General features: G+C 42.9%; 1 protein-coding gene across 2 annotated transcripts; it reads left to right on the top strand.

Annotated features, from left to right (window-relative positions):
• The first annotated feature begins 3,517 nt into the window (after nt 1–3,517).
• Parl (presenilin associated rhomboid like) lies at nt 3,518–27,070 on the top strand. Of its 2 annotated transcripts, XM_021184734.3 has the most exons (10): nt 3,518–3,699; nt 7,652–7,847; nt 8,248–8,388; nt 12,883–12,931; nt 18,307–18,402; nt 19,225–19,374; nt 20,451–20,521; nt 23,917–24,018; nt 24,122–24,219; nt 26,805–27,070. In XM_021184734.3, exons 1-10 carry the CDS (start codon nt 3,581–3,583, stop codon nt 26,914–26,916), a joined length of 1,134 nt encoding a protein of 377 aa, XP_021040393.1. In that variant the 5' UTR covers nt 3,518–3,580; the 3' UTR covers nt 26,917–27,070. The 2 variants fall into 2 exon arrangements, with proteins under 2 accessions (XP_021040393.1, XP_085688182.1); XM_085832056.1 differs by lacking the exons at nt 3,518–3,699; nt 7,652–7,847; nt 8,248–8,388; nt 12,883–12,931 and adding an exon at nt 12,966–12,987.
• Nucleotides 27,071–27,545: the final 475 nt, after the last annotated feature.

The raw sequence follows: 27,545 nt of genomic DNA, 5'->3' as shown, positions 1-27,545 counted from the left end.
GGAGGCGGCATTTATGAGCATTCCTCTCCATCTCTGTCTCCTGTATTCCTCCCGTTCCCACCTTGTACAGTGTTCTCTGGGCTCTGGGTGGCAGACAAAGCTGTCCAAGCACCCAGCAGTCACTATGCTCAGGGCTTTGACTGTCCACTGCAGTAACAAGCTTCTCTGGCCAAGGCTGAGGGCTGTACCAATCTGTGGTTAGCAGTTTAATATTTAGAAGGCATGTCCATTTAGATAACTTGTCTATTTAGCAAGATGGCAGAAGTAGGTTCCCATCAGGGCCAATGACCTTGCAGCCACGACATTAGATCATGTTTGTGGTACAAGGCATGTATTTCCTCCAATAGAGCAGGCCTCAAATCTAATGTGAAAGTCATTGGCTTTCCTCATAAACTCCCTATCACTATCGGCCCAGTACTCATCCTGAGTAACAGCTTAGATGACCTTCCTTCCCCAGTGACCTGCATTGCATTTGCTGGCATTATGAAAGACAGCCAGCAGGAAAGAAGTCCCCAGGTCACTTCCAGCTTGATTTTTCTGTCCTGCAACCAAAATCTGTCTCCATCATAGAATCTTACTATATAGTTATGGTGGGAAACCAAGAACAATGGCAATAGGCTATACTGTTTGTGGTGCAGGGCTCCTACCCAATAACTCAAAGGATGTAAACACACACAGCACTGGGATGTTCACTTAATACCTTATGTCTTTTGGGGGTACCTGTGTTCAAGCTCTTTTTTAAATTATATTTTTTAAATTAGTTTCCAAAATAGTGGGTTTCTATAACGTTTTGAGCTGCTATTTTGTGGTGGTTTATTTATTTATTTATTTTTTGTGACAGTCTTATTATATAGACCATCTAGCTTCAAAGTTTCAGAGATCTGTTTGCCTCTATTTCTCAAGTATTGGGATTAAAAACATGCACTACCATGCCTGGTTTGGTGTGTGTGTGTGTGTGTGTGTGTGTGTGTGTTCAGGAACCAGAGGAGGGCGTGAGTCATTTGGAGCTAGAATTTCAGGAAGTTGTGAGTTACCCAACATGAGTGTTGGGAATTAAACTGGGGACTTCTGGAAATGAAATCTTCTTAATCCACAAGTTGTTTCTCCAGTCTCCATTAAAAACAAAACAAAACAAAGCAAAACAAAAAAAAAAACCCTTAATTAAGAAAAAAAGCCAAATAAATAAATAAATAAAAGAGAAAGAAAAAAGAAAGAAAGAAAGAAAGAAAGAAAGAAAGAAAGAAAGAAAGAAAGAAAGAAAAAAAGCCTTTACTCCCAGTACTTGGGAGGCAGAGGCAGGTTCTCTGTGAGATTAAGGCCAGCCTGCTCTATAGAGTGAGTTCTAGGACAGCCTGGGCTACACAAGCAAAGCCTTGTCTCAAGAAACAAACAAACAAACAAACAAACAAACCCCCAAACCTAAAAGAAAAAAACCACAAAACACTGGTAGCACTTCATGAATGAGAAGAAAAAGAAAGAAAGCAAGCAAGTGGCTGGACTAGGATGATAGAGCAAAACTAAAGGAGGGAAAGTAAATAGGAGGGCAACGGGGACAAGGTGGGTAGTGATGTCATGGCTAAAGGTAGAATGGAGGGAGGGAGGTGAAGCAATGCAGCCAATAGCCTAAAACAAGCCAAGTTCTGCAGACTCTGCACAGACCCTGAGAATCAGGCCGCCAGCCTGTGATGTCTGGCGAACCCATAAGATGAAAAATCAAAACAGAAAGAAGGGGTCGGAGGATGAGATAGAGACGCTACAAGAACGGAGCAGGTCGGAGTTGGCCTGCTAAAATAAAGGAGTGGGGAGTGAGAAGGGGGTGGAGATATATATGATGGACACAGGCTGGCCCAGGCTGGTTCTGGTTTCAGTTGGCTCAGTCCATCCATCTTTATGTTGACCCATTTGGCCTACACTGACTTTGAGAACATGGACAATAAGAAACAATTGTGTATTTAATCTGTGAATGAAAACATAGAGCCACACAAAGTGGGTATCCCTTAACAACCAAACTCCTCTGCATCCCATATCTAGAAGCTACAAACAAGAACTGGGGTCCCTTAAGCATCTCCACTGGTGCTGCTACCCACGGTTCTGCAGTGTGTTCTGACTCTTTTTGAATAAGGGTCGCTCCCCATGTTCTATATTCTGTACAGGCCGTTCTTCAGTCTCAAAGCCTGGAAACACTCAGCCCAGACCTTTACCACCAGTAACAGAAGAGTTTCTAAGGGACCCCCACCCCCACCCATCCTCCTTTTCCCTCTTGAAATAAATGAGATGATAGAGTAGTCCTGGAGGTGCTTCTGGTAGACTCCAATCTAATAATATAAACCAAGGGCCATAAAGTTGCAGAGGGAGTTAAAAAGTCTCTTTTACTATAAATGAGGCTTGTTGTGAGTTCTAGAAAATTGCGGATTTATAGTTAGGAAAGGAAACATGCCATGCTTAGGCATTACACATGATTCCCTGCTACTGTAACATTCTTATTTGAAACATCCCTGTAGAAAGGGAACATTGTTCTCAAAGCAAATGTTAATTGTGCTGGGATACTTGACTCTCAGTTGTCTAGAGATCAACCAGACTCAGGTGTAGGAGACCCTTCTCCCTTCCCTTGCTTCTTCAACTTTCTTGTGCGTGGTCTTTCTATCCTGGCTCCAGGTAACCAGCAGGAGAACTGAAACACTCGGGGCTCTATCTTTGGCTATCAAACTTCAGTAATGCATCCTAAGAACATGGAACTACCCCAGAAATCTCATGCTGGAAGAAAAAAGCCTGAATTTCTTGGGGCAGCCAGTAACTACAGAAAGATTTGCAACTTGTCAAGGGGGCAGACCTGGAGAAGGAAGCTGGATCAGGGGTCGGGGGTGACGGGTGAAGGGTGATTGGTGAGGGGACACAATTTCCTTATACTGCACACTTCTTGCCGTCTATTTAAACCTTATCTTTATGCTAGACCTGGAAGATGAACGTGGGGAGTCACTGAATCTCATCCTCCCAGTGTGGTCCCATTGAATATATCTTTTTTTTTTTTTAATTTATTTATTATATGTAAGTACACTGTAGCTGTCCTCAGACACTCCAGAAGAGAGAGTCAGATCTCGTTATGGATGGTTGTGAGCCTCCATGTGGTTGCTGGGATTTGAACTCCTGACCTTCGGAAGAGCAGTCGGGTGCTCTTACACAGTGAGCCATCTCACCAGCCCTTGAATATATCTTTTTCTGCCTTTCACAGACAGATGTCCAAGCCTAGCGAGTTAAGGTTGCCACTGTACAGGGCCATTTTCCTTTTCTGAGACTATGAAGCACAGTGAAACGGTGTCTTGTGGTTAAATGTGATAACCCGAGGGTGTCTGATAACTCAAAGCCTCAAGTTTTCCCCAGTCACTCTCACCAGAAACTTCCAAGCTGGCGCTGGTCTGAGAAGAGGAAGACCGGAACTGATTCGGCCTCCAGGTGGCGCTCTAGGCCGCTCCTCCGCGCTGTGTGGCTTTTTTTTTTTTTTTTTTTTTCCTTCTTCGCCCCGGAAGTGATTTCCAGGCCGGGGTTAGTGAGGTCGGGCCATGGTGGGGCAGAGGTTGGGAAGATGGCGTTGCAAGGTTGGGTACAGCGAGGCTGGCGCTGCGGTCCGGCGTGGGCGCCTCCCTTGGGTGGCGGCTACCGGGAGCTCTCTGCGACCCAGGCCCCGCGGCTGCTTGGACGCAGGTAATGGCCGCCGCTTCCAGCTTCCCGGGTTTCCCTTGAGCTGGGGTCGTGCGCATCCTAGGGGGGAGGTAGCCGTGTGGGGCTCCGGCTTTCCATTGTTTACGAGGTCTTTGCTAAAGCTGCCTCCTCCCCGCCGAGCTTTTCCTTGGTCCTCCTTTCCCTACTGGCTCTGGGTGCCGAGCCGCGAGAGGTGTCTGGCTGAGCCCGGCCCGGTTCTCCGGACCGGCGGTGTCCTTCCTAGTAGTTCCGAGGGACGTGATGGAAGGGGGAACTTCTGAGCGTTAATCGCATGTCCGGCTCATATTCTTGAAAGGGCTGTACTGCTGTAGGAAGCACGTGGCCTTTCCGGCCGGATCTTACATGAAGTGTAATAGAAGAGAAATTCCATTAACAGTTGAATTAATACTGACGTTGAAACTTAGTCCGAAGATGTCAACTTTGCAACTTCTACCTAATTGATGGTACCATACACAGCAAGGGGTCTGAGGGCTTTATAAACGTGTGAGCTAGCCAGAGATGATAAGATTGAACGTGGCGAAGGCACCACCTGATTTTAAAATTCACCCGAGGTGGGCACAGGTCTGTAATCTCATCTCTCAGTAGTCTGAGTCAGGAGGATGGCGAGTTGGAGCCAAGCTGGGAAAGACTGAATTATAAATAAATAAATAAATAGCACCTGGACTATATGTAGATTAATTTCCCAGGTGCCACCCAAAATCAGAATTTTGGAAAGTGGCAAAAGCGGAAAAACCTGCTTCCCAAGTGAAGCTTATTAACATCTGTGGAAAAGTTGCATACGGTATAGCTTACTGGCTAACGTTTAAAATCAGGCATTGATTTTAAACAGCTTGGTGTGGTCAGACTTGCTTGTAAGCAGGGTTAGGAGTTCAAGGCTAGTCTGGGCAGCAGAAGACTGAAAAAAGAAAGAAAGAAAGAAAAAAGTCTTAAACAGGTGGAACTGGAGAGGTTCCTTGGGGGTAACAAGATTTCTGTGATTCTGTTGATTTGCTGTAATAGTTTCGGGGAAAAGGCAGCAAAAGAAGTGGACACTTCATCTATGAGGAACCTCTGCGAACAGCTCGTTGGTAGGGTGCTTGTCTCTAGTAACAGCACAAAACTTGTCAACACAGTTTAGCCTACCTATCATGGTGACTCAGGCTAGAAATCCCAGCACTTGGGATCTGGATTAGGAGTAGGAGCCAGACTGTCAGGCCATCATGGATTACTTGAGGTCCTGTCTAACCCTCCCCTCAATACATGTGGTATTAAAGATTTATATGGAAACTTTGAAACGGACATTCTTAATCTTGTGGTTATGGGAGAAGATGGCATTAGATGAGAATGTGGGTGAGCCTGACGTGGCTTTGCTCTTGTCTCCACATGTATGAACTTAAGGGAATGGGAGTTACTTTCTTTGTAATCATTAGTCTGTTTTGAGCCGCTGTGGGTCTAAATTAGCATGAAGAATGAGCCAGGCCTTGTGGCTCTAAAGAGGTCCCAACATTTGCATTTTGTAAACACTTTATTTGGTGATACAAAGGCTTTTACAAACACAAAGTCCCAAGGCACCTGCCAGCCCAAACGCGTTTCTCCCTTTACAGGAGTTGTAAGATTTTATGATATGGTTAAGTTTAGGCCGCTGCACTCCTGTCCTTCAGGATTCTTGTCTAGCAAGAGAAATCATTAGTACTGGGTTACAAGTTTAGTTCTGTATAGTGAATGCCTTCTGATGGTGATCATTTGGTTTAGTTCAGTGTGAACTCATCACTTTATTTATTAGACCTACTTTGGCTACTTTAAACTCTTCCTGGGCTTCGTGAGCTCTTAGCTCAGCACTCAAGATTCTCTGCTCTTACAGAGGACCTGGGTTTGATGCCCAGTTTCCACATGGTTGCTTACAACTGTCTGGAACCCAGTTCCAGGGGCTAAAGCACTCTTAAGGCCTCTGCTAGCACCAGGCACACATGTAGTGCACAAACATACATATAGGCAAAACCTCCATATACACAAAATTAAACACTCTTGGGGCTGGAGACACGGCTCAGTGGTTAAGAGCACTTAGTATTCTTCTAGAGGACCTAGGTTCAATACCTAGCACTGAAATGATGGTTCACAATTGCCTGTAATTCCAGGCCTAGAAATCTGTTACCCTCTTTGGGCCTCCAAGGCATCAGACACATGAGTTGCACAGACATACATGTAGACAAAGCATCCATACATATAAGGAATTGAATTTAAAAAAAGAATAAAGCTTTAAAAAAGAAAAAAATTACTTAGGAATGCATTTGGCTATAAAACTGATGACTAGATAAGTGGGAATTATTTTTTTCTAAGATGTTTTGAGGGAAGAAGTGACTGCTGTCTTTGTACTCTACTCCAAAATGCCAGGGTTTAAGTGTAAACTCCTTGACCTTTATCTTGGCTTTAAAGATAACTGTTTTAGCTTTAGATATTACATCCTAGTCAAGCCAGAAAGATAGAGGTGTGTGTGTGTCTGAGTGAGACGGGGTAGGGGAGTGGGGTTGGGGGTGGGTGGGGAGGGGGTGGTGGAGAGGCAGGCCAGTGATATGAGATATTACCATACAGAAGGCTAGAAAACAAGGATATTTCTTTCCTAGCCACTAAGAAAAAGTAGACAAGGGGAAAGGATTAATAGCATTTGGGATTGACTGTTCAATGGTGTTTGCTTCTCAGACTGCTGATGTCATTGAAGGGAGTTCAGCACTATTTACTGTTTGCCTTGACATTGATTGAATAAGTGGATAATCTTCTGAAACTAAGTTGTTAAATGTAATCCAGACATGAAGGAAGGGATTAGATTAGAAAGGGAAGCTTTTTTGTTTATTTATTTTGAGACAGGGACTTACCAAGGTCAGTCTAACCTCTAACTTGATAGTGTCCTGCTTCTTTCCTTCTCTTAAGGGCTGGGGTGTATGCTACCATATCTGGTTTGTGCTGAGCTGGGATTGAGCCCAGGGCTGCCTGCATTTAGTCCAGTGTTCTACTGACTTAAATCTCAATTCCCTCACCTTATTTTTCTCTCTTTTTCTTCTTTTTTGAGACCGAACCTTCCCGTGTAGCCTGGGCTCACTATTTTAGCCTCCTGTTTAGGGTGTAATGAGAATATCACAAGGGGAAAGTGTACTTCAAGAACTTGCATGGATTGAGTTTTCTTGGAGTGCATGTCTACTACTAAGGAGTTCAGGAACAGAAGGATCAGAGTGAAGGGTCAGATTGACGAGTGGAACACTCAGACTCAGCTGGGATGGGGGCTGTGATCCACACTGCCAAATGATTTGAGAAGGCCAAGCTGTAAGGACTCAAACAAGAAGATCCCTTTTGAAGACTTCCTTAAAACAGTGAAATCCATCACTTACAACTATCAATACTTACATCATACTTACATCACTTACAACTATCAATACTTACATCATACTTACATCACTTACAACTATCAATACTTGTCAAAGGAAATAGTTAGAGTTGCAAGGACAACACATTTAAATGTTTCTTTTGGAATCTGGTCAAAATTCAGACAAAACAAGGTTATTTTATTGTTACTGAAGCTGTCAGTGCATGGGTGCAATAGGTAGAAGGAGAGACCTCCACAGTGTGGAATGTTGGTTTGAGGGCACACACAATAAATAGAAACAAAAAGAAACATTTTACTATTTATGTAGTCTTTTTCCCTGTGGAGAATCAAGGTATCTTTTTCTGATTGATACAAAGTAATAAATAGCCCATGGTGCACTCTCTGGACTACTGTAGTTTGGGTCGCATTCTTCCCAGGAAGGTTAAGGATACCTTCTTGAGATTAGGAGTCTTGGCTCTTGTTGGAGTGTTAGGAAATCACGTGACATGGTGATGACTCTGGCCAAGTGCAGGTTCCTAGGGACTCTTGTGTAGAAGAAGATGCAGTGTTTCTAATCAGATGCTTACCTACCCTCCACAGGTTTAACTTGTTTGTTCAGCAAAAATGTGGATTTAGAAAAGCACCCAGGAAGGTTGAACCTCGAAGATCAGACACAGGGTCCAGTGGAGAAGCATATAAGAGAAGTGCCTTGATCCCGCCTCTGGAAGAAACAGTCTTTTACCCTTCCCCCTATCCTATAAGAACTCTCATGAAGCCCTTTTTCTTCACCATTGGGGTAAGAGCTCAGGCCACTGCTATTTCCGTAGCTTGTTGCTAGCACTGCAGTCAAGTAATGCCGGGGGCAGGTTCTGGTGGTGGAAGGAGAGGGTGGGGCTCAGTGGGACTTGGAAGCTGGCTGTATGAGTTCAGATTAAAGAATAAATTGAATAATTGCTTTCAGAATTTGGCTCCATTGCTTCAGTTCTGAGGACGGTGTTTATGGGCTTCCTTTTTCATAGAGTATTTCAAGTGGTACCAAATTGGTATTTTTTGTTTTCTCTGGAGATTTGTTGCTGGAAACAGGCCTCTGAATGCTTAATGTTATTATAAAGCAACACAGTAGGTTTTACCATGCTAGGTGAAATCTTATCTGAGAAATGTATTTCCCTTTCAAATTACTTAAATATTTTCTCTAGTTCACAGGCTGTGCATTTGGCTCAGCTGCTATTTGGCAGTATGAATCACTGAAATCCAGGGTCCAGAGTTACTTTGATGGCATAAAAGCTGACTGGTTGGATAGCATACGGCCACAAAAGGAGGGAAACCTCAGAAAGGAGGTAAGAAGAAACCCTGCTTCCTTTATTCTAGCTAACCACAAAAGTCTAATTAATTAGAAAATAGTCTTTTTTATTTATTTGTAAACTTTTATTATTATGTATGTGGAGTGAGCACCATCACATTCACATGGAGGTCAGAGAATGTTTTTATTGTAAATGCAGAGTCTCATTCTGCAGTCCTGACTGGCCTGGAACTCAGAGATCCACCCACCTCTGCCTCTCAAGTGCTGTAAATAAAGGCATTGCCACCATGCCCAGCTGAAGAGCAGATTGTTATAGTGGGTTCTGGGGGTCCACTAGCTTACATAGCAAGTGTCTCACTGAGGTCTAGCCTTACTTAGTGGCAGCATTCCATCCATAGATGTGAGGTTGATGACATTCTCCTTTTGTGTCCTGGAGGCACGATGGGCGTTTACAATGCATGTATGGACACCATGAGAGGTTTGTCCTTCTGCCCACATGTGTCAGACTCACCGTAGTGAGTTGTTATAAAGGTTTGGGGCCCTTTCCTAGCTCTATTAGAGGAGCCAGTGTTCACTTTCTTCACCTTGCTGAGTTAGTTTAGAATAGGATCACAGGGATTAAAAGATGTGTGTGTGTGTGTGTGTATGTGTGTGTATGTGTGTGTATGTGTGTGTGTGTATGTGTGTGTGTGTATGGTTATGCACACTTGTGGACCTTATAGACAGCCATTAAATGGACTTTAGAAGGTTGCCCAGTGAAGTGACACAGGGTTTATGAACTGGTAAATTCCTATTGCATTATATTCTAACTGTTCAGGGATACAGTGTGAGAAAGAGATGCAAATTCATAGTTGCATTTACTTTGTATAAAAACTGGCCTCCTTTTCTCTTAACTGAGTTTTTTTGTTTTTTTTTAAGATTTATTTATTTATTTATTATATGTAAGTACACTGTAGCTGTCTTGAGGGCATCAGATTTCATTATGCATGGTTGTGAGCCACCATGTGGTTGCTGAGATTTGAACTCAGGACCTTTGGAAGAGCAGTTGGCACTCTTAACCACTGAGCCATCTCTCCAGCCCAACTGAGTTCTTAAAAACATTCTACACACACAATGTTTTCACCTATTCATACATACTGAGTACTGAGGCCATGGGTTAACATACAAATTATTTTTTTTCAGTGTGTGTGGTTGTTTTGCCTGCACGTGTATCTGTGCACGGTATATATGTGGTGCCCTCAGAAGCCAAAAAAAGGTGTTGGATTATCTGGAACTTGAGTTGCAGATGATTATGACCCACTCTGTAGATGCTGGGAGTTGAAACCTGGTCCTTGGAAAGAGCAGTGCTTCTAAATGCTGAGCCATCTCTCCAACTCCCAAAAGATTTCTTTTTATTTATGTGTGATGTCACATATTTGGTGCCTGAGGAGGCTTGAGGGGAGGGCATTGCCCCTTCTGGAGCTGGAGTTACAGAGGGTTGTGAGCACAACTGACATGAATGCTGGGAACTGGATGCAAGTCCAGCAAGTTACTTTACTGCTGAGCCGTGTCTCAGTCTTTAAAATGCTGAAAGGGTTATAAGTGATTTTATATAAAACTTTAATCCAAAAGTAGATTTCTTTTAGTAATAGTTAAGTAAATGGTAGGTTATGGTATTTAAAATCTATGTCCATTAAAGAAAATCAAGCAATTATGAGTATAGTATGGAAGATGATGTCCTAGCCTGACATGGTGGCATGGGCCTTTGTCCCTGCTACTTGGAGATTTCTGAGTCCAGGAATTTGAGGAAAGCCTTAGCAACAGCAAGCTCTTAGTTAATATTTAAAAAAAAGCAGGTTCTTAGAAACCAATTTGTACCTCTGTACATACAGCGCTGAGAACTCACAGTGACAGTTGCAGAAGTGGGATCTCATACTACTAATGTGTCATTACTTGTTAGTCTTGAATGCCTTTCCAAGTGAAAGCCAGGTTCCATTTCATAATTGAAATTGTTTTTGAGACCTTGACTTTGTGGTGTGGACAAGGATGACCTTTAACTTGTAATCCTCCTGCCTCCACTTCCCGAGAGTTGGGCTTACAGGTGTGAACTAGCACACTGGTTTCCTTGTGTTGGATGGAACCTGGGATTGTGTGTGTCGGGCACATCAGCAGCCCTAGATGAGTTTTTACTTTTAACCATCTTAAGCATGGGAGACTTGAGGCGGAGAAGTAGAGAGGACAGTCTAATGAAGCCCATTATTGTGCACCCTGAGCAGTTCCAGGTCTATTTTTCATATCTCTTCTCTGCCCTTACGAGATTATTGCAAACAAGCCATAGACATGTCTGATCCCTAAATATTTCAAAGTGCATTCTGAAAATGTAAGATCTGGACCGAGTAATATTACTGCATTTAAAACATGGCTGCAGGGGGCTGGTGAGATGGCTCAGTGGTTAAGAGCGCCGACTGCTCTTACAAAGGTCCCAAGTTCAAATCCCAGCAACCACATGGTGGCTCACAACCATCCATAACAAAATCTGATGCCCTCTTCTGGAGTGTCTGAAGACAGCTACAGTGTACTTACATATAATAAATAAATGAATCTTTTAAAAAAAAAAAAAGGTAGAAGCTTTTCATTTTAAAAAAAATAAAAAAATAAAAAATAAAAATAAAACATGGCTGCAGGCACAGTGGCAGAGGCAGGTGATCTGTGAGTTTCAGGGCAGCTAGGGCTCTACAGTGATCCTCCTCTCCCCTTACCTCCCCGCCCCCACTCCCGCCCCCCAAAAAAAGAAAGGGAAGAAGAAGGAAAAGGTGGCAATTTTAGTGAAAAGTATAATTAGAAGCTTATTTTTGAAGATTTATTTTATGTGTATGAATGCCTTGTCTGCCTGTATGTGTATATATCGTATGCATGCCTGACACGCACAGAAGTCAGAATAGGTCACTGGATCCCCTTGAACCCGAGTTGCAGATGGTTGTGAGCCACCACGTGAGTTGTGAGAATTGAACCCAGGTACTCTGTAAGAGCAGCCGGCGTTGCTGACCACTAAGCACCTTCCCAGCGCCTTCTCTGTTTTGAGATGAGTTTTGCCATGTTGCTCAGGTCTTCCACCAGCTCCTAGGCCCAAGCATTTCTCTTGCCTTTGCCTCTTGAATGACTAGGACTTCAGCATGCCTGGCACTCTAGTTGTAAATGTTTCCTGGGTTTTTTGTTTGTTTGTTTGTTTGTTTGTTTGTTTTAAGATATGTATCTTCGTGTTAAGGTATATATCTTGTGGGTATGTGTATGAGCACACATGAGAATATGAGTGTATGCGCACATGCACGCGTGGGTGGCAGAGGACAGAAGTAGGTGTTAGATCGCTTGGAACGTGTTATAAAGGTCTTGGGATCTGAACTCTAGGTTTCATAGTTGTGAAGCAAGTGCTCTCAGCCCCTGAGCCATCTCTCCAGCTCCCTTGTTAGAATCTTTTATTATTATTTTTAAATTAAATTTTGTTTTGTTTTAGATAGGGTCCCTCTGTGTAGTCCAGGTTGTCCTGCAACTTGCTATGTAGACCACATTGACCTGAAACTCTGAGATCTTCTTGGGTCTGCTTCCTTCATGCTGGGATTAAAGCCTTGTGCTACCACACCCTGTTCTTAGAATTTTAAACTCAATATGACTACCACTTGGTACCTGCTACATCTTGTAGTGTGACAATTGTGCTTCACTGTTGGTCTCATGACAATACTGCTAGCTATCCTTTATTATCTCATTCTGACAGAATCTGGAACAAGTGTCTGAGCGATGGTTCTGTGGAGAGTGTCTGAGTATGAAGCATGCCTTTTAGCAATAGAGGCGCCAGTGCAGACCTAAGCGTGTCTATGTGAGTGCTGCTCAGAGCCCCAGCTGTCTGAGGACAGCAGGCAGTATACCCTTGACCCCAATCATTACATCTTTGCAGTTTCATGCCTTTCAGCACATTCTATCATTCAGTTCTCACTTTCATGGTGAGCAGGATGTTCTCCTACTGCGTGTGGCTTTGGCCTTTTTCAGTGTTTAGTTCCTTGTCCCTGTGGTTCCTCGTTTATATGCACGCTCATCACTAGGAAATTCAGCCTTTTCAGTAGAAGTGATGTCAAACTGAAAATTATGTGTGAACCAGAAGGGAGATAATGACAATTAGATGCAGTTAGTTACTGAGCAAGGACAGTAAACTTTCTAAAATTAATAAAAGATCATGGTGCTCAGGGGACACGAAATTAACATTGTTAAGAAGTTTCCAGCTCCTCAGATTAAAACTCAGAAACAAGTGCTGTGCTGTGGCAGATGGCATCATAGTGGCCAATAAATTTGGGTTGATAGGTTCTTGGTCACAGCCACGATTACTTTAAAGAATTCTGAAGATTATATGCAAGAAAGGTATTTTGTTTAGTAGATAATTCTTTTTTATATAGATAATTCTTATTATTAAATAGTTTCAGTCCTTAAAAAAAAAAAGACAAGCTTTCCCCCTGAGTCTGAACTATGTCACATAGAGTCATATGCAATTTTCCTTCTGTTTTAGATTAACAAGTGGTGGAATAGCCTAAGTGATGGCCAGCGGACTGTGACAGGTTTGTGTTAGCTTACACGTTTTAGCCATTCAAGGGAAGAGAAATCAAACCAAAAGGTACAGTATGTCACAGGCAATGGCTTTCATACCGTGCTTACTGGTGGCTTAGAAGACAGGGAATCTTTGTACCTACATGCCTACACGATAGTATAAAATAGTGTGGAACTGGGCACAATGGCTCACATCTATAATAGGAGCCCGAAGAGTTTAAGGCCAGTCTGTGTTATAGCGAGGCAAAGCAAAGGTCTGCGAAGACAACAAAAGAGTGTGGCATAAATATTTCAAGATGTCCTGGATCAGTTTTCGAGTTTGCATAGAACACATTATTGACCAAATAAATAGTTCATGGGTCATTGATATTTATCCCATTTAAGAAGATGAAGGAATGCTGGAATACAGTTTAGTTTGATAGAGTACTTGCCTAGCAAGGCCCTGGGTTCAACAGAAGCACTGCACAGACTTGGCAAAGTGTCATGTATATACCTGTAATTCTAGCACTTCGGAGGTGGAGGCAGCTAGATCAGAAGTTTAGTGGTACATGACAAGTTTGAAGCCAGCCTGGAATATAGAAAACTAAACAAGCCAAAGGAGACATTGCTCAAGTGTGCGCCAGGGTCTCTGTACTTTCCACGCTGGGTACAGGGCATTTGTCTCTATTTTGTAGATGAGGAGACTCCTCTAGAGAAAGAACTTTTCTCTCCGCTTTTATTGTTTGAAAATTTTATTCATGTGTATAATGTGTGAAAAGAACCTTTTGAAGTCAAACGGTAGTAGAATAGAAGTGAGTTTTAACCCAAGTCCACGTTACTGCCTAGCAAACCATGTTCAGAAGGTTCCCTTAAATGTGAATGTGAGTCAAGTAGTCCATGCCACCGTGGTGATTTTACTTTGTTCTTTTTTTTTCTCCCCCAATTTGAGGGACAAAGAGACAGAATCTATAGCCCAGGCCATCCCGGAACAGATCTGCTTGCCCCTGCCTCCTGAGGGCTGGGACTGAAGGTGTGCAAAGACAGATCTGAGTTCTCAAAGCAACAGTTTCATAGTATTTGATGGATTTGGAAGCTCTGTAAGGTGACATAAATAGTAAACATGATTTCTAGAGAGCAGCTAGATGCTGCTTACTCTCAAACAGGGCAGACTTACTTACTGGTATACTGTTTCCTTTAACTCCCTTGGTAGATAAAGGGTGGGATTTTTTTTTTTCCCCATTTGGACCGCTTTTCCTAAATGTAGGCTTAACTTTTTCTTACATTTTAGAACCGGATGTCGTCTCCAAGCTTAGGATTGACATTGCTTTCCTTAGAAATGCTTTTGTTCTCCTGAATTCATTGCCAATTTTTAATAACGCCTACTTACTGCCTTGACGGCAAATGTGAGCACTAATTAACACTCACAGTTCTACTTTTTCATGTTTTTTATTTTATCTTTACACTTTCTCAGCATGAGGATTACAGATGTGTACTGTCACATCTGGTTTTTTATGTGGGTGTTGGTGATCTGAATTCAGTCCTTTGCTGCATGAGCAGTTTACAATTAAGCAATCCCCTCAGCCCCCTTAAATGAGTCATTTGTCATGAAGAATATTGTAGTATAGAAAGCAATTATAACATACTCAGCACAACCTGAGTATAAAGCACTCTGAATGACGTAACGGGATGGTCACCAGATAAGTGGAGTAGCTACATGATTTTGGAAAAACTGAGGAAGTGGTCTTTGAGCTGTCTGCTATCACCTGACACTTACGAGTGTTTCTAGCTTTACAACATTTGGAATGTAAATTAGTTAACTTTGTACCCAGAATTTAAAAATACATATATTTATTTTATGTGTATCTTGAGTGTATGTGTAAGCACCATGTGTGCAAGAGCTCTTGTATGTCAGTCAGAAGAGGACAGTTACAGGCAGTTATGAGCCACCATGTGAGTGCCAGGAACCAAACCCAGAGCTTATAGATTTACTTTCTTTCCTGGGATTATTAATGTTCTGATGGGTATATGTGTGGTATTTATTTTCATTTTTGTGTTTTTAAAGAACTTGACAAATTCTGGCCTAGAGATTTTTTTTTTTTTTTTTTTTTTTGGTTTTTCGAGACAGGGTTTCTCTGTGTAGCCCTGGATGTCCTGGAACTCACTCTGTAGACCAGGCTGTCCTCGAACTCAGAAATCCGCCTGCCTCTGCCTCCCAAGTGCTGGGATTAAAGACGTGCGCCACCACGCCCGGCTCTGGCCTAGAGATTTTTAAGCTGTCTGAGACCTTTGGCTTGTGTTACTGACACACGGGAGCAGAAGCATAGAAGCACTGGTACGCTCAAGGTTTATGACTGAACGCAGGCTCTTGGGTTGGCAGGATGTCAGATAAGGCAAGTCTAGACAGTGAGTTGTTTGCAAAGTATTTGCCTTCTGAGTTCAGAGAAGTTTCTCTGTGCTGCTTTAATCCTAGATGTAGACAGGAGCAGATGGCGAGGAAGCTGCACTGTGTCCCATGTCTAGAGGTAGAGAGTCTGTGTTGGAGAAGGACTCGTCTCAGGCTGTTCTTGAAAAGCCACTTTTTAAGGGTAGAGTAGAAAGAGAGCTCCTTTTACATGTTTTCTTTGCTTTGGAATGTATCGTTGTTGTTGTTACTGTTATTATTTTAAATAGGGTCTTATGATGCAGCATAGGCTGCCTGGAACTTGTAGCTGTTGTCCTGCACCTGACTCCCAAGAGCTAGGATTGTGTGTGAAATACCATACCTCTTTGGAAGTTTTCTTGCTCTTATTCAGAAATATTTCCCTAGACTTCAAGTTGCTTAGGGAAAAAAGTGTGTGCATATATGTATATGTATGTATGTATGTATGTATGTGTATACATATACATATATGTATGTGTGTGTGTACACACACACACACAAATATGGGGGCGAGACAGAGGTTGACGTCAAACCTCTTGCTCAGTTGCTCTCCACCTGAAGACAGGTTCTCTCACTGGAGATCACTATCCTGTCTTCTGTCTCCATCTGAGGGGTCCACGAGGCATCATAGGTGCGCACTACTTTCTTATGCTCTTTTCTTTTAAACATGATTCTAAGGCTCTGACTCGGGTCCTCATGCTTGTGCTTTACTAGATAGCAAGCGCTTTACTGACCGAGCCATCTCTGAGCCCAGGAAAAAGGTATTATGTATCCTTTTGGTGTTTGTGAGGTAATGGAGAAGCCTAAAGCAGCTTTCTTCCATTAGACTTGACCCTGCCGCTTTCTCATTCTGCTCTTGGGGGCCCTAAACTAGCCCCAAGGAGAGTATTGCTCCTGGCTCTCCAGGGAGCCTGACAGACTTTCCCAGGTGCTGTTGTTTGAGTGTGAAATATCACTCATGGGCTTCTGTGTTTGTCCCAAGCAGGTGGTGCTGCTCTTTAGGGAGGCTATGGAACCTTTAGGAGGAGCCTTGATGGAGGAAGTCATCACTTGGGGGGGGGCTTTGCCTCCCTGTTTTGGGTTTGTCCACTAGTGTTTTTCTATGTTCTCGTCTTAGTTTAACACTTTTTTCCAATCTCAGTTGTGCGGTGGAAGACAGGTTTCTCTGGGTTTCCTCTTGAGTCCTCTATCACTTTGCCACTATGTGAGATCAGTGACTCCTGAACCTGCCACCTTGCTGACCCTGAGTTCAATCATTTGGCTGCTGTAGACATGCATATTTAGCACTAACTGGATTGTTAGAGTGGAGTTAGTTGGAGGCTCCTTCAGGTAGGATGTACTGGGTAGATAAGATCACCCCCAAAATGGGATCCTGTGCTTAGCTGTTGAAGTGGATTGTAAATCTTAAGTATACGGAAAAAAGCAAAATAGATTAAAGGTCTCTAAATCAGTTCATGCCTTTTTTGTTTTGTTTTTCAAGATAGGGTTTCTCTTTGTAGAACAGGCTGGCCTGAAACCCAAGAGATCCAACTACTTCTGCCTTCCAAGTTCTGGGATTAAATAAGGTTTAGTCCATGTATCTTTAATTCACTATTTAGAAGTATAAAATTTAGTGGTCCCCTAAGTTTATGGATCCATCGGATCCTAAAATAGGAAGACCCACTCTGACTGTGTGCATCACCATCTTGTGAGCTCAGGTCCTGAACTGAAAAAAAAAAAGGGAAGAAGGCAAGCAAGCTGAGTCTAGAACCCATCACTTTATGCTTCTGCTTGTGGGTGCTATGTGACCAGCCACCTCACTGCCACCATGTCTTCCCTGCCATGATAGACTCAAACTTGGAGTCACAATAAACCCAACCTCCCTTACGTTGCTTTTTGACTAGTTTTCTTGTCACATCTTGGTTTTGATATCAAGAGTAGAACTGGTTGTTTGAAATGAATTGAAAAATGTTCTTTGGGGTGGGGCAGAGTTTTGAGAAGAGGATCTTCAAAGATATTTTATTGTTTTGCTTTGTCTTCTTTGAGACAAAGTTTCATGTTCTCAAGGCTGGCCTACAATTCACTCTGTTTATTAGGATGAGCTTGTGTCCCCGATCCTCCTGCCTCTATTTCTGAGTTGGTATTATCAAACAATAATTATGGATCTGATTATTTACTGAGAAGAGTAAACTGTTCAGAAGGAGGAAAATACTGATCTGGGTGACGAAAGTTCCTGAGCTGGGGAGGTGAGTGAGTGTGTAAAGATGCTAGCAGTGGCACACGCCTTTAATCCCAGTACTCGGAGGCAGAGGCAGGTGGATTTCTGAGTTCGAGGCCAGCCTGGTCTACAAAGTGAGTTCCAGGACAGCCAGGGCTATACAGAGAAACCCTGTCTCGAAAAACCAAAAAAAAAAAAAAAAAAAAAAAGATGCTAGCCTCAGTACAGTGGTGTGGCACACACCTTTAATCCCAGCACTCAGGCAGAGGCAGACAGGTATACAGAGCAAGTTCCAGGACAGCCAGGGCTGTTACACAGAGGAACCCTGTCTCAAAACACCAAAATAGAAAGATGCTAGCCTCCCAATCCTTAGTTCAATCCCAGAAACCATGGGAAAAACTGGCAAATGGCTGGATGCAGTAGCACTCCCATAGCAAGATGGGAGGTGGAGACAGGACAATTGCCTGAAGCTTGCAGGCCAGCCAGCCTGGAGCACACAATCCAACAGCAATAGCAAGGAAGGCAAGAATGACTCCGACAGTTGTATATGTGGCACCATAAATAACAAACCTTTAAAAAGAAAGCCGCCTCTTAGAAGAGAGTGCAGCTGTCCACACATCCTCCGACTTCCTGCTAGGTGGCAGTTTGGACACAATGCTATGCTAGCACTGCTTTCCCCATCTTCTGTCCCTTACCAAATACGTAGTGCGTTCATGTAACTGGCAGGAGAAGGTCAGGTGGACTTGACTTTCGTGCCTCTTATTTCCGTGTCCTTCAATTCTGTTTTGTAGGCATCATAGCTGCAAATGCCCTCGTCTTCTGCTTGTGGAGAGTGCCGTCCCTGCATCGAACCATGATCAGATACTTTACATCCAACCCAGCATCCAGTAAGTCTCCGTTGTGGGAACAAATAATGTGAAAAGTGGGCTTTGCCTTAGTTAGAGTGTACAGAAGTGAGTTGTTTGTCGGGAATTACGAGCAGAGTACAAAGGTGAAGCCTGCAAGGACAAGAACCTCGTCTCCCTCTGTTGCAATTCCCAGATGCCTGAAAGGCACTTTACACATACATAGTAGAGGTTTTTCTTTTTTAACAAATTAAGGTCTGGGCGGGGCGTGGTGATGTAACCTTTTCTTAGTACTTGGGAAACAGTGTGAGGCCAGCCTGGTCTACATAGAGCATTCCAGGACAGATGGGGCCAGCCTGGTCTACATAGAGCATTCCTGGACAGATGACTCAGCAAGTAAGAACATTGGCTGCTTTTCCAGAGGACCCAGATTTATTCCCAACAGCACATGGTGCTTCATAACTGCCTATAACCTTAGTTCCAGGTTATCCATTACCCGCTTTGGCCTCCTTGGGTACCAGGCAAACTCAGACATACAAGCAGGCAAGCAAAGCACCCAGTAAATTAAAAAAATTTTTTTAAGTTAAGGTCTATAATCTATAATCACTGCAAGCCTATTTTTTGAGGAGAGTATTACATGTAATTTTGTGTCTATAATTGAAATAATTAGCTAGTTACTAAGTAGAAACATTTGTTAAGGTAGTTTTTTATCCTTTGAAATACGCTCTGGTAAGCCATCTTATTTAAGCTTTAACCAACCTTTTGGATTCTTATGTTCGATTTAATAACAATAATCAGACAAGTTTAAAACAAAGCGTAATGGTCGTGTGTTGTATGTTTACCAGGTACTTTCTTCTCTTGTAGAGGTCCTCTGTTCTCCAATGTTGCTGTCAACGTTCAGTCATTTCTCCTTATTCCACATGGCAGCAAATATGTATGTTTTGTGGAGCTTCTCATCTAGCATCGTGAACATTCTGGGTCAGGAGCAGTTTGTGGCGGTGTATCTGTCTGCAGGTAATAAATAGCTTTCCCCTGAGGATGGAGGAAGTATAGGACCCAGTTCCCTGCAGAAGGGATGAGGGTTGATCGTAGTAGAAGTCTGTGCAGAGCTGTACACATCACATCCTCAGGATGAACTTGTTTATCAAGTTGTGTGTAGAGAAGAGCATCACAGATCAGTGGACTCTGTTCCTTCTCAGTTTCTTCTCTGATAGATTCCCACTCATTACTTGAGTATGCTTTGTTATAATTTAGTAAAGGAGAGATTCCGGAATAGAGTACTGTTTAAACAACATTTTAATCTCACTGGACCTTGGTTTTTTTAGTTCAGACAAATCATCTTATAGATTGATGGTTTCCAGACTTCCAGCTATCTTAGCCATCTGGCTCATTTCCCCAGTGTGCTTAGTTGATAGAAAGCTGGAGATGAGCTGTTAGAGTGAGTGCTAAAGATACAGCTCCATGGTGTGAAGCCCTTACCTAGCACACAAAAAATTTTGGGTTGAATCCCTGCCACCAAAAAACTAGTTCTAATGATATGGAAGCCAACAGGACCTAATGGGCCCCTGATGTCTGCAGTTAGCCCAGATTGTTGCGAGGTAGCTGATAAATGTGGGTACTGGCTGCTGTGATTAGGAGAATGGTAACTCAAGGTAAAGTGAATACCCAGAGTCACTCAGTGTAACGAGGGTGGGGTCTTGGAGAGGGCACAGCATCCAGGATATTGCACTGTAAATCAGCTGAAGGGCTAGCAGGGCTTAGTTCATGCTGATACCCTTAGATTGATCCCAGTGTAACCTTACACTATTGCTAAGCATAGCCTGTAAGCTGAATGAAAATTCAGGAGGCTGAGACGGGAGGTTAGCAAGCCTGAGGTACAAAGTAAGACGCTATCTAAAGAAGAGAAGCAAACCAGGTACTGTTAAACTGTGGAGTGGAGACTAAAATACAGAAACTCGGGTCTGGGGTACAGTACAATAGAAAAGGGCTGGCCTAGTGTACAGAAGGCCTTAGGCTCAATCCCTAGTACATCTAAAAGGGGAAAAAAAGCTTTTTATACTTAAATTGTTGAAATGTGGCTTATTTCATAGGTGTTATTTCCAATTTTGTCAGTTATGTGTGTAAAGTTGCCACAGGAAGATATGGACCTTCACTTGGTGCAGTAAGTACTTCTAATGTAAATAGTTTCTGATTTAATGTTCAATTTCATTGTGATTGATTATGCTTATAAGGAAGTTTCAAATGAATACAGATTCCATATACTTTCACCCTGTTGTCCGTGTCTTATAGAGTCAGTGCAACAGTAAACTTACACATTTGTAACGCTGAAAACTTTAGACGTTTTATTTTAGGATTGTTGCTGTGCACGCATGTGTAGGTGCTCCATGGTGCGTGTGTGCGTGTGTGTGTGTATGTATAGAGCTGAGTATAACCTGGTGTGACTGGTTCTTTCTTTATATTTTGTTTTGTTGTTTGTCCCTTTGAGACATGGTCTGACTATATATCCCTGGCTGGCCTGGAACTCACAGAGAGAGAGAGATCTGTCTGCCTCTGCCTCTGTAAAGGTGTGTGCCACCACCACCTGGCAAGATGCTTGCCCTGAAATCTTGAGATGTATCCATATTGCTGTGTATACCAATCATTTATTCCAATATGGGTGTTGTGGCTCCTGTAATCCTAGCTACTCAGAAAATACAGTGAGAAGACTGAATTTGAGGCAAGGCTGAGCTACTTAGTGAGACTTCATCTCAAAATAAAGAAATAAAAAGTATTTCTCTTGTGAGCGTTAAGTCCAATCTATGGACTTAACTATTCAGTAAATGATGCACACTTGAGTTGTCTGTTATTTTAAAAAAGCAAAAACAGATTGTGGTAGACATGTTGATACGTGCCTTTAATACCAGTACAAGGGAGGCAGAGGAAGTAGATCTTTGTGGATTCTAGGCCAGCCTGGTGTACATAGTGAGTTCCAGGTCAGTGCGGGCTACATCTACTTAGTGAGACCCAGTCCCAAACAATGGAACAAACCAACAAGTGCTGTGGACATTGTGTGTACGGCCCTTGCTGTGGACTCATGCTTTCATTTCTCAGAGTTGAATGGCCAGACCATATGGTGCTTATGGCACTGTTTAAGAACCTATAGACTGGCAGGGGCACATCGACAGGAGTATTCTGTACTTTCGTGCCAGAAGAGTATGAGAGCCCCAGTCTCCATGTTCTAGAGTAGCTGGCATTTTTGTTTTTTCAATAGCTGGTCATGTTAATGATTTTGTGCTTGTTCTCATGCATCATCTTTGAAGTATATTTTGCTCATTAGCATTTTAATTGAATTTGTTAACACATTTTTGATATATTCTGGGTACAAGCGCTTTGTCAGGGTGTTGTTTGAGAGATGTAGCTACCTTGAACTCTTCATCCTATTTCCTCTACCTCTATTATAGACATGTGCCACCTTGCTTGGCTTTTATCTGAATTTTTTTCTTTCTTTTTTCTTTTATCTTAATTTTGATCTGTAAAATACGTGTGCACTTGGGCCCACATCTGCCATGGTGTGTGCACGTGGACGACTTTGGAGTTGGTTCTCTTTTCTACGTTGGGTTCTGGGGACTAGATTAGGTCATTAGACTTTTAATGGGAAGTGCTTCCACAGGCTGAGACCTTGTCATCCTCAAGAATAGCTCTCTTGTATTGTGGCTCTTTTGGGTGTTGTGTTTGTAAGTACTTCAACATGTTCTTTCTAGAAACACAAATATCTTTACATACCCTATAGCACCATTCAGCGTAGTTTATAGTTCATATTTCAATTATGCAAGTTGTCCCAGTAATGTTCCCTTGAAGCTCAAGAAGCAAATCAGTTGTTGTGGTATTTTTTTGACTTTTAAAAGCTGCCACATTCCCATAGATTATCTTTGATTTTCACGCCACCAGTGGTTTTGAACCAAACAGGAGAGTTATTATGGTTTTTGGGTTGTTTGTTGTTGTTTTGTTTGTTTGTTTTTCTTAAGATTCAGTCAGTTGGTCTGTCTTGAGTGGGAGTGTTAGATGGTGTCCTCAGTGCTAGGATTACAGGTACATGGTGTCTGTGTGTCCTTTTTTTTGTGGTGAATATGTCAACTCTTGTCCAACTTTTATACTATGTTTCTCTTTTAAAATTAGCATATAATGTGTGAGAAGATGTTTTTAGACTATGAAAACTGCATGTTCATTAACCCTCTGCCATGCACTCTGTTGGGATCTGTTATCTTGGTTATTCTAGCTTGTTGGGTTTTCCTGTGATGCTTGTTGCAGGGGTAATGTATATCACAGCAGTGTCTTCCCTAACCATGCCTCCCTCTTCACAGCTCAGATCAGCACTGGTGGCACTGTTGGCTCTAGACCATAAGTGGGTTTTTACCATGCTGGCTTTTTTCTGTGCTGAGACATTACACTGCAGACTCCTTCAATTTGTCACAATGGCCATCTTTCCTGACCTGATACTTGAAATGAGTGTAGAGTGTCTCCTTGTCCTTTATTCCTTTAATAGACAGCTTTGTCTCCGCTGTGAACTTCCTCAGAAGACAATAGTGCGAGGCTTGCATGCTGTTTTCACCTTGCTCTCTGCACTGCACCTGCGTTCTTTGTGGTCCTCTGCCAAGCTGTGCAGCTCACTTCCTGTCTCCTATTCTGCTTGGCTGGAGTCTGACCTGAGCTGGATATAGCTATGCCCTGAGCCTGGGATTTCTTGTGCTACCTTGGCACACAACATCTTTGCTTCTGATCTCGGAGTTGCTTGTTTTTACTTAGATGTCTCTCCTGTGTCATACTATAAGCTCCAGGAAGGTGGGAACTGTTTCTGCACCCCTAGTATATAATACCATGCCTGCCTGCTATGTTAGAATTCAAATATTTGAATGAATGTGTATCATGAGAGTTAACGCCAGATAGGACATATGATTGAGGTTTTGATATATTTTCAGATAATTTCAGATAAATTAAAAATTTGATTAGCTTGAGAGGGTTTTTTTTGGTATATTCCAGAAAAAATATCTCACAGCTATTATAAATTTAAATAGGAAGAAAAAAGCTGTTCCATAGTTTTTTTGAACTGGTTAGGGAGCTGGTAGAAACAGTCCTCCTTCTTCCTTCCTTCCTTCCTTCCTTTTTATTATGATTTTTATTTTATGTGTGTTGATGTTTTGCCTCCTTGTATGTTTGTGTAAGGATGTCCCTTTCCCTGGAACTGGAGTTGCAGATAGCTGAAGCTGCCATGTGGGTGCTGGGAACTGAACCTGGGTCCTCTGGAAGAGCAGGCAGTACTCAGCATGTTTAACTAGACACTCATATACTCATTATGATATATTTTATTTTTTTGTAGCGAGAGCTTAGTCTGTTTCCAGGGAGTATTTGCAGTATTATGTGACAGCCTGGGTCCCTTTCTCTGATACTGTGCACATTCGCAGTGCAAAGTTTTGAAGATTTATGCTCCTCTCCAGCTGTGGAGTGCATCAGGTGCTCAGAGCCTAGGCAGCCCTCCTCATGCTTTGTGCCGTCCTGGTCACTGTGTTTATTCCCCTGCAGTCGGGAGCAATCATGACTGTGCTTGCAGCTGTCTGCACCAAGATCCCGGAGGGGAGGCTCGCTATCATCTTCCTCCCCGTCTTCACCTTCACAGCGGGCAATGTGAGTATCCGGCTGAAGTTCATACATGACTGAAATATTGCCCTTAAATTGGAAGTAGAGGATTGAAATTGTACCATTTCTGTTTTTTCTTCCTGGCTTCTAGGCCTTAAAAGCCATCATTGCCATGGATACAGCTGGGATGATCCTGGGATGGAAATTTTTTGATCATGCAGCCCATCTTGGGGGAGCTCTCTTTGGAATGTAAGTTTGAGTGTAACCGGTTGCCGAACTGTTTACCCTGCCCACTGCCCCGCCAGTCCCATCTGACTGGTGGTGTTCTTAGCTGGTGGAGCCATTTCTCTCCTGGGACTGCGTGTGTGGGAGAACACAGTAGGTCTGGATAGAGACTGTTGTAGGACCATGTTCCAGACCGATGCTTACTGGGTATCTGTTGCATGCAAGTACCAGGATAGGTACCTTAGGTTCCTGTTTGATGATAGAAACTGAGTCTTGGGAATGACGATGGCTCTGATGTAGTAGAACAAAAATTTAAATATGAACCTACAGCTTCTTTTTGCAGCATACTAAATGCACTTCTGTTGTGCTTCAGGAAATTGGTTTTTGCCCAAATTTAAATAGAATAGAAGGTGGTTCTGCAGTGTGCCCTAGGTGGAGCCGAGTGCTGCTGTGTTCCCATGAGTAAAGACTAGCTTGTGCATGCTCTAACTCTTGCTATGCAGCACATTATAAGCAGTCAGAGACACTGGGCCTAGAAAAGTAGTTGTGCTTTGTGAATTCTAAATCTGTTTGTGCTCACCACGTATTCTCGGAGCATTTGTCTATGTAGCTCCTTCCTGACCTCTATTCTCGTGCCTCTGCTTCCTGAGTGTTAGGGTTGCAGATGTGCATCACTGTGTCCAGCTCTCATGAGCAGACTTATCTGTATTCAGGAATTAAAATTCTAGCATAAGTCAAGCCCTTTTAAAGATGTACATTTGTATATTGTTGTAGTGTTAAAGCATTATACTGCTCTTTTGGTACCAATGTAAGGTAGAACACTTTTCACGGTGTATGTCTTTGTACCACATTCATTACCAGCGGCCACAGGAGGGCATCAGATCCCCTGGAACTGGAGTTTCATATTATTGTGGGGTTGTTTCATATTGGTGTGGGTATTGATGCTAAGAACGGAACCCTGGTGTCCTTAAAGAGCACCACGTACTCTTAGTCTCCTGAGCCACCTCCAGCCCCTTAAATCTTTCATACCCTTTGTTTGTTTGTTTTTGAGATATGGCTGGCCTAGATCTCAGTATGTAGACCAGGCTAGCCTCAAACTCACAGACATTCACCTGCTCCTGCTCCCGCTTTCCGCCTCTGCTGGGGTTAAAATCATGGTCATCATGCTATTCTCTTAATATTAAAATTAGGTGTCTAGGAAGAGATGAGGTCAGTCAGTGTGGCGTCTGTCTCTGGGAACGTGACGGCTGTTTGGGAAGTGAGTATGAAAATGAAGATCTCAGAGTAGGCGCTTTCCTAGGCGGCCATTCTCACCATCCCAAGACTCCAGGAGCCCGTGCTCTTTCCCTGGAGGAGCTGGCTGGAGAGGCCCTAAATTAACTGCACAGCCTTGCTGTGTTGGTTAAGTCACATGCTTCCAGTCGGCAGTGCCACTCAGCACTGGGGGGCGTCCCTGCATGCTTCGTTGAGTGCAGCAGTTAGAGCACAGGAATCTCAGGTTTGCGTTCCGCTCATAATTAGGTGATTCCTAGTCAGGCTGTATTGTTAAACCTCTCACCCTCACTGTCCATTCATTGCCGTAGGCAGGTGGAAATAGCAGGAGGTATATACCATTATAGTCCTTGTTAGCAAGTTCCACACCTGACATTTCTTCTTATTTATAGTAAACAAAGAAACAAAAAGTCTGTACCTTGATCAGACTTTGATTGACACATGGAAACTATTAGCATATTGAGCAAATTCTTTTGTTTGTACTTGTTTTTCTCAAGTTAGGTAGATGTGGTTGTTTCTGCCTTTACTCCCAGCTCTTTGGAGGCAGAATTGACATGAGTGTCCAGCCAATGGGCTGGGCTACATTGGGAAAACGTGTTACATAAATAAATAAGTAAACAAGGCAAGGTTAGCTTACAGTGAGTGAAAAAGTTACATTGTAGGGCTGTGAGTGGGTCTTTGGGTAAAGGTATTTTCCACAAAGCCTCACAAACTTAGTTCAATTCCTGGGACCTATGTGATGTCCTCAGATCTCCACACACTGACTGTGGTACTTGTGCCTCCTCCCCAAGACATAAATAAAATGTAAAGAAAAATATTTAACTGTGTAAAGCTGCCTCATAGTTCCAAATGCCCACTCAGGACCAGCTTGCTTTTATTCTTCATATATCACAAGTACCAAAGCTTCATATCAAATTACCTGTTTTATTCAATTGTACGGCGTGACTGTGGCATTTTATTTGAAGTGTCAACTTGGGGCTGGAGAGATGACTCAGCAGTTAAGAGCACTGGTAGCTCTTCCAGGACCCAAGTTTCCAGCCTGCACCAGCATAGCAGCTCACAACTGTCTAGCTCCAGTTACACGGGGGATCCAATGCCCTCTTCTGCTTCCTACTGTCACTGCACACACATGACACACAGACATTCATGTAGGCAAGACACCCATTCACATAAAGCAAACATTCTTTTTAATGAAGAAAAGCAGTTGAAGGATCAGCTTGGTACTATAATGGTGTGAAGTTTGCATGACCTCACAAGTGAGGTCCCATTGTTTGAACATTGGACAAAGAATATTTGTCCAATAATTTGTCCAACAAAGAATATTTGTCTTTCTCCAGATGGTATATCACGTATGGACATGAACTCATTTGGAAGAACAGGGAGCCTCTAGTGAAAATCTGGCACGAAATAAGGACTAATGGCCCCAAGAAAGGAGGTGGCTCTAAGTGAAGCAGAGCTGGCCAGTATGATGGTGCATCTGATCCTTGCTCTTTGGAAAGTCTCAGCATCGGCCACCCCAGTGATTTAAATGTCCTCAGTACATGTCTCCTTAGCAAATTATGGCAAAGTTGTGAAATAAATGTTTATATCTCTAGTTTGTAAACAGTGTTTGTTCCTTCAGAGTTCTGCTGCTCTCTGGTGCTTGTTTTGTTAAATCTGACATTCTTCAAGTCAGGAGGGACCCTTAGAGACCTGATGGGGTTCTGGAGGAGCCTTGCTATTATTCCTGACCTGGCATATGCTTAGCATTGGTTCTGACTTTCCTCTTCAACTGTTGCACAGGAAAAAGTTGAGGGCAGCTTCTCTCTGACATAGTCTGAAGTAACAGCTGCCACACTTCTAAACATTTCCCTAACTGGCTTCTCTGGCAGTGAGCGGCACATCCAGAAACAAGTTTTAGGATTTACTTTCTAGGTCAAAGTTGCAGCTAAGGTAAGAGAAGAGGTGGCTTGGAAGATGGCTCAGCCAGAAGAGTGCCTGCCATGAAGGCACAAGGACGTGAGATTGGTGCCTAGCACCCGCATAACAACCCATGCTAGTCGCACACACCTGCAATCCCAGTGTATGGACCAGGTGGC

The sequence above is a fragment of the Mus caroli genome, unplaced genomic scaffold, assembly GCF_978045245.1.
Source record: "Mus caroli unplaced genomic scaffold, Mus_caroli_1 scaffold_17, whole genome shotgun sequence".
In the NCBI taxonomy this organism is placed as follows: domain Eukaryota; kingdom Metazoa; phylum Chordata; class Mammalia; order Rodentia; family Muridae; genus Mus; species Mus caroli.
This window is presented reverse-complemented; position numbering and strand designations above follow the sequence as displayed.

What these genes read in the sequence shown, in the direction of transcription:
- Parl (XM_021184734.3), top strand. Translation starts at nt 3,581, where the DNA reads ATGGCGTTGCAAGGTTGGGTACAGCGAGGCTGGCGCTGCGGTCCGGCG. An exon ending in CCGCGGCTGCTTGGACGCAG is followed by an intron (nt 3,700 to 7,651) that starts GTAATGGCCGCC and finishes TACCCTCCACAG; the next exon opens with GTTTAACTTGTTTGTTCAGC. An exon ending in ATGGACCTTCACTTGGTGCA is followed by an intron (nt 20,522 to 23,916) that starts GTAAGTACTTCT and finishes ATTCCCCTGCAG; the next exon opens with TCGGGAGCAATCATGACTGT.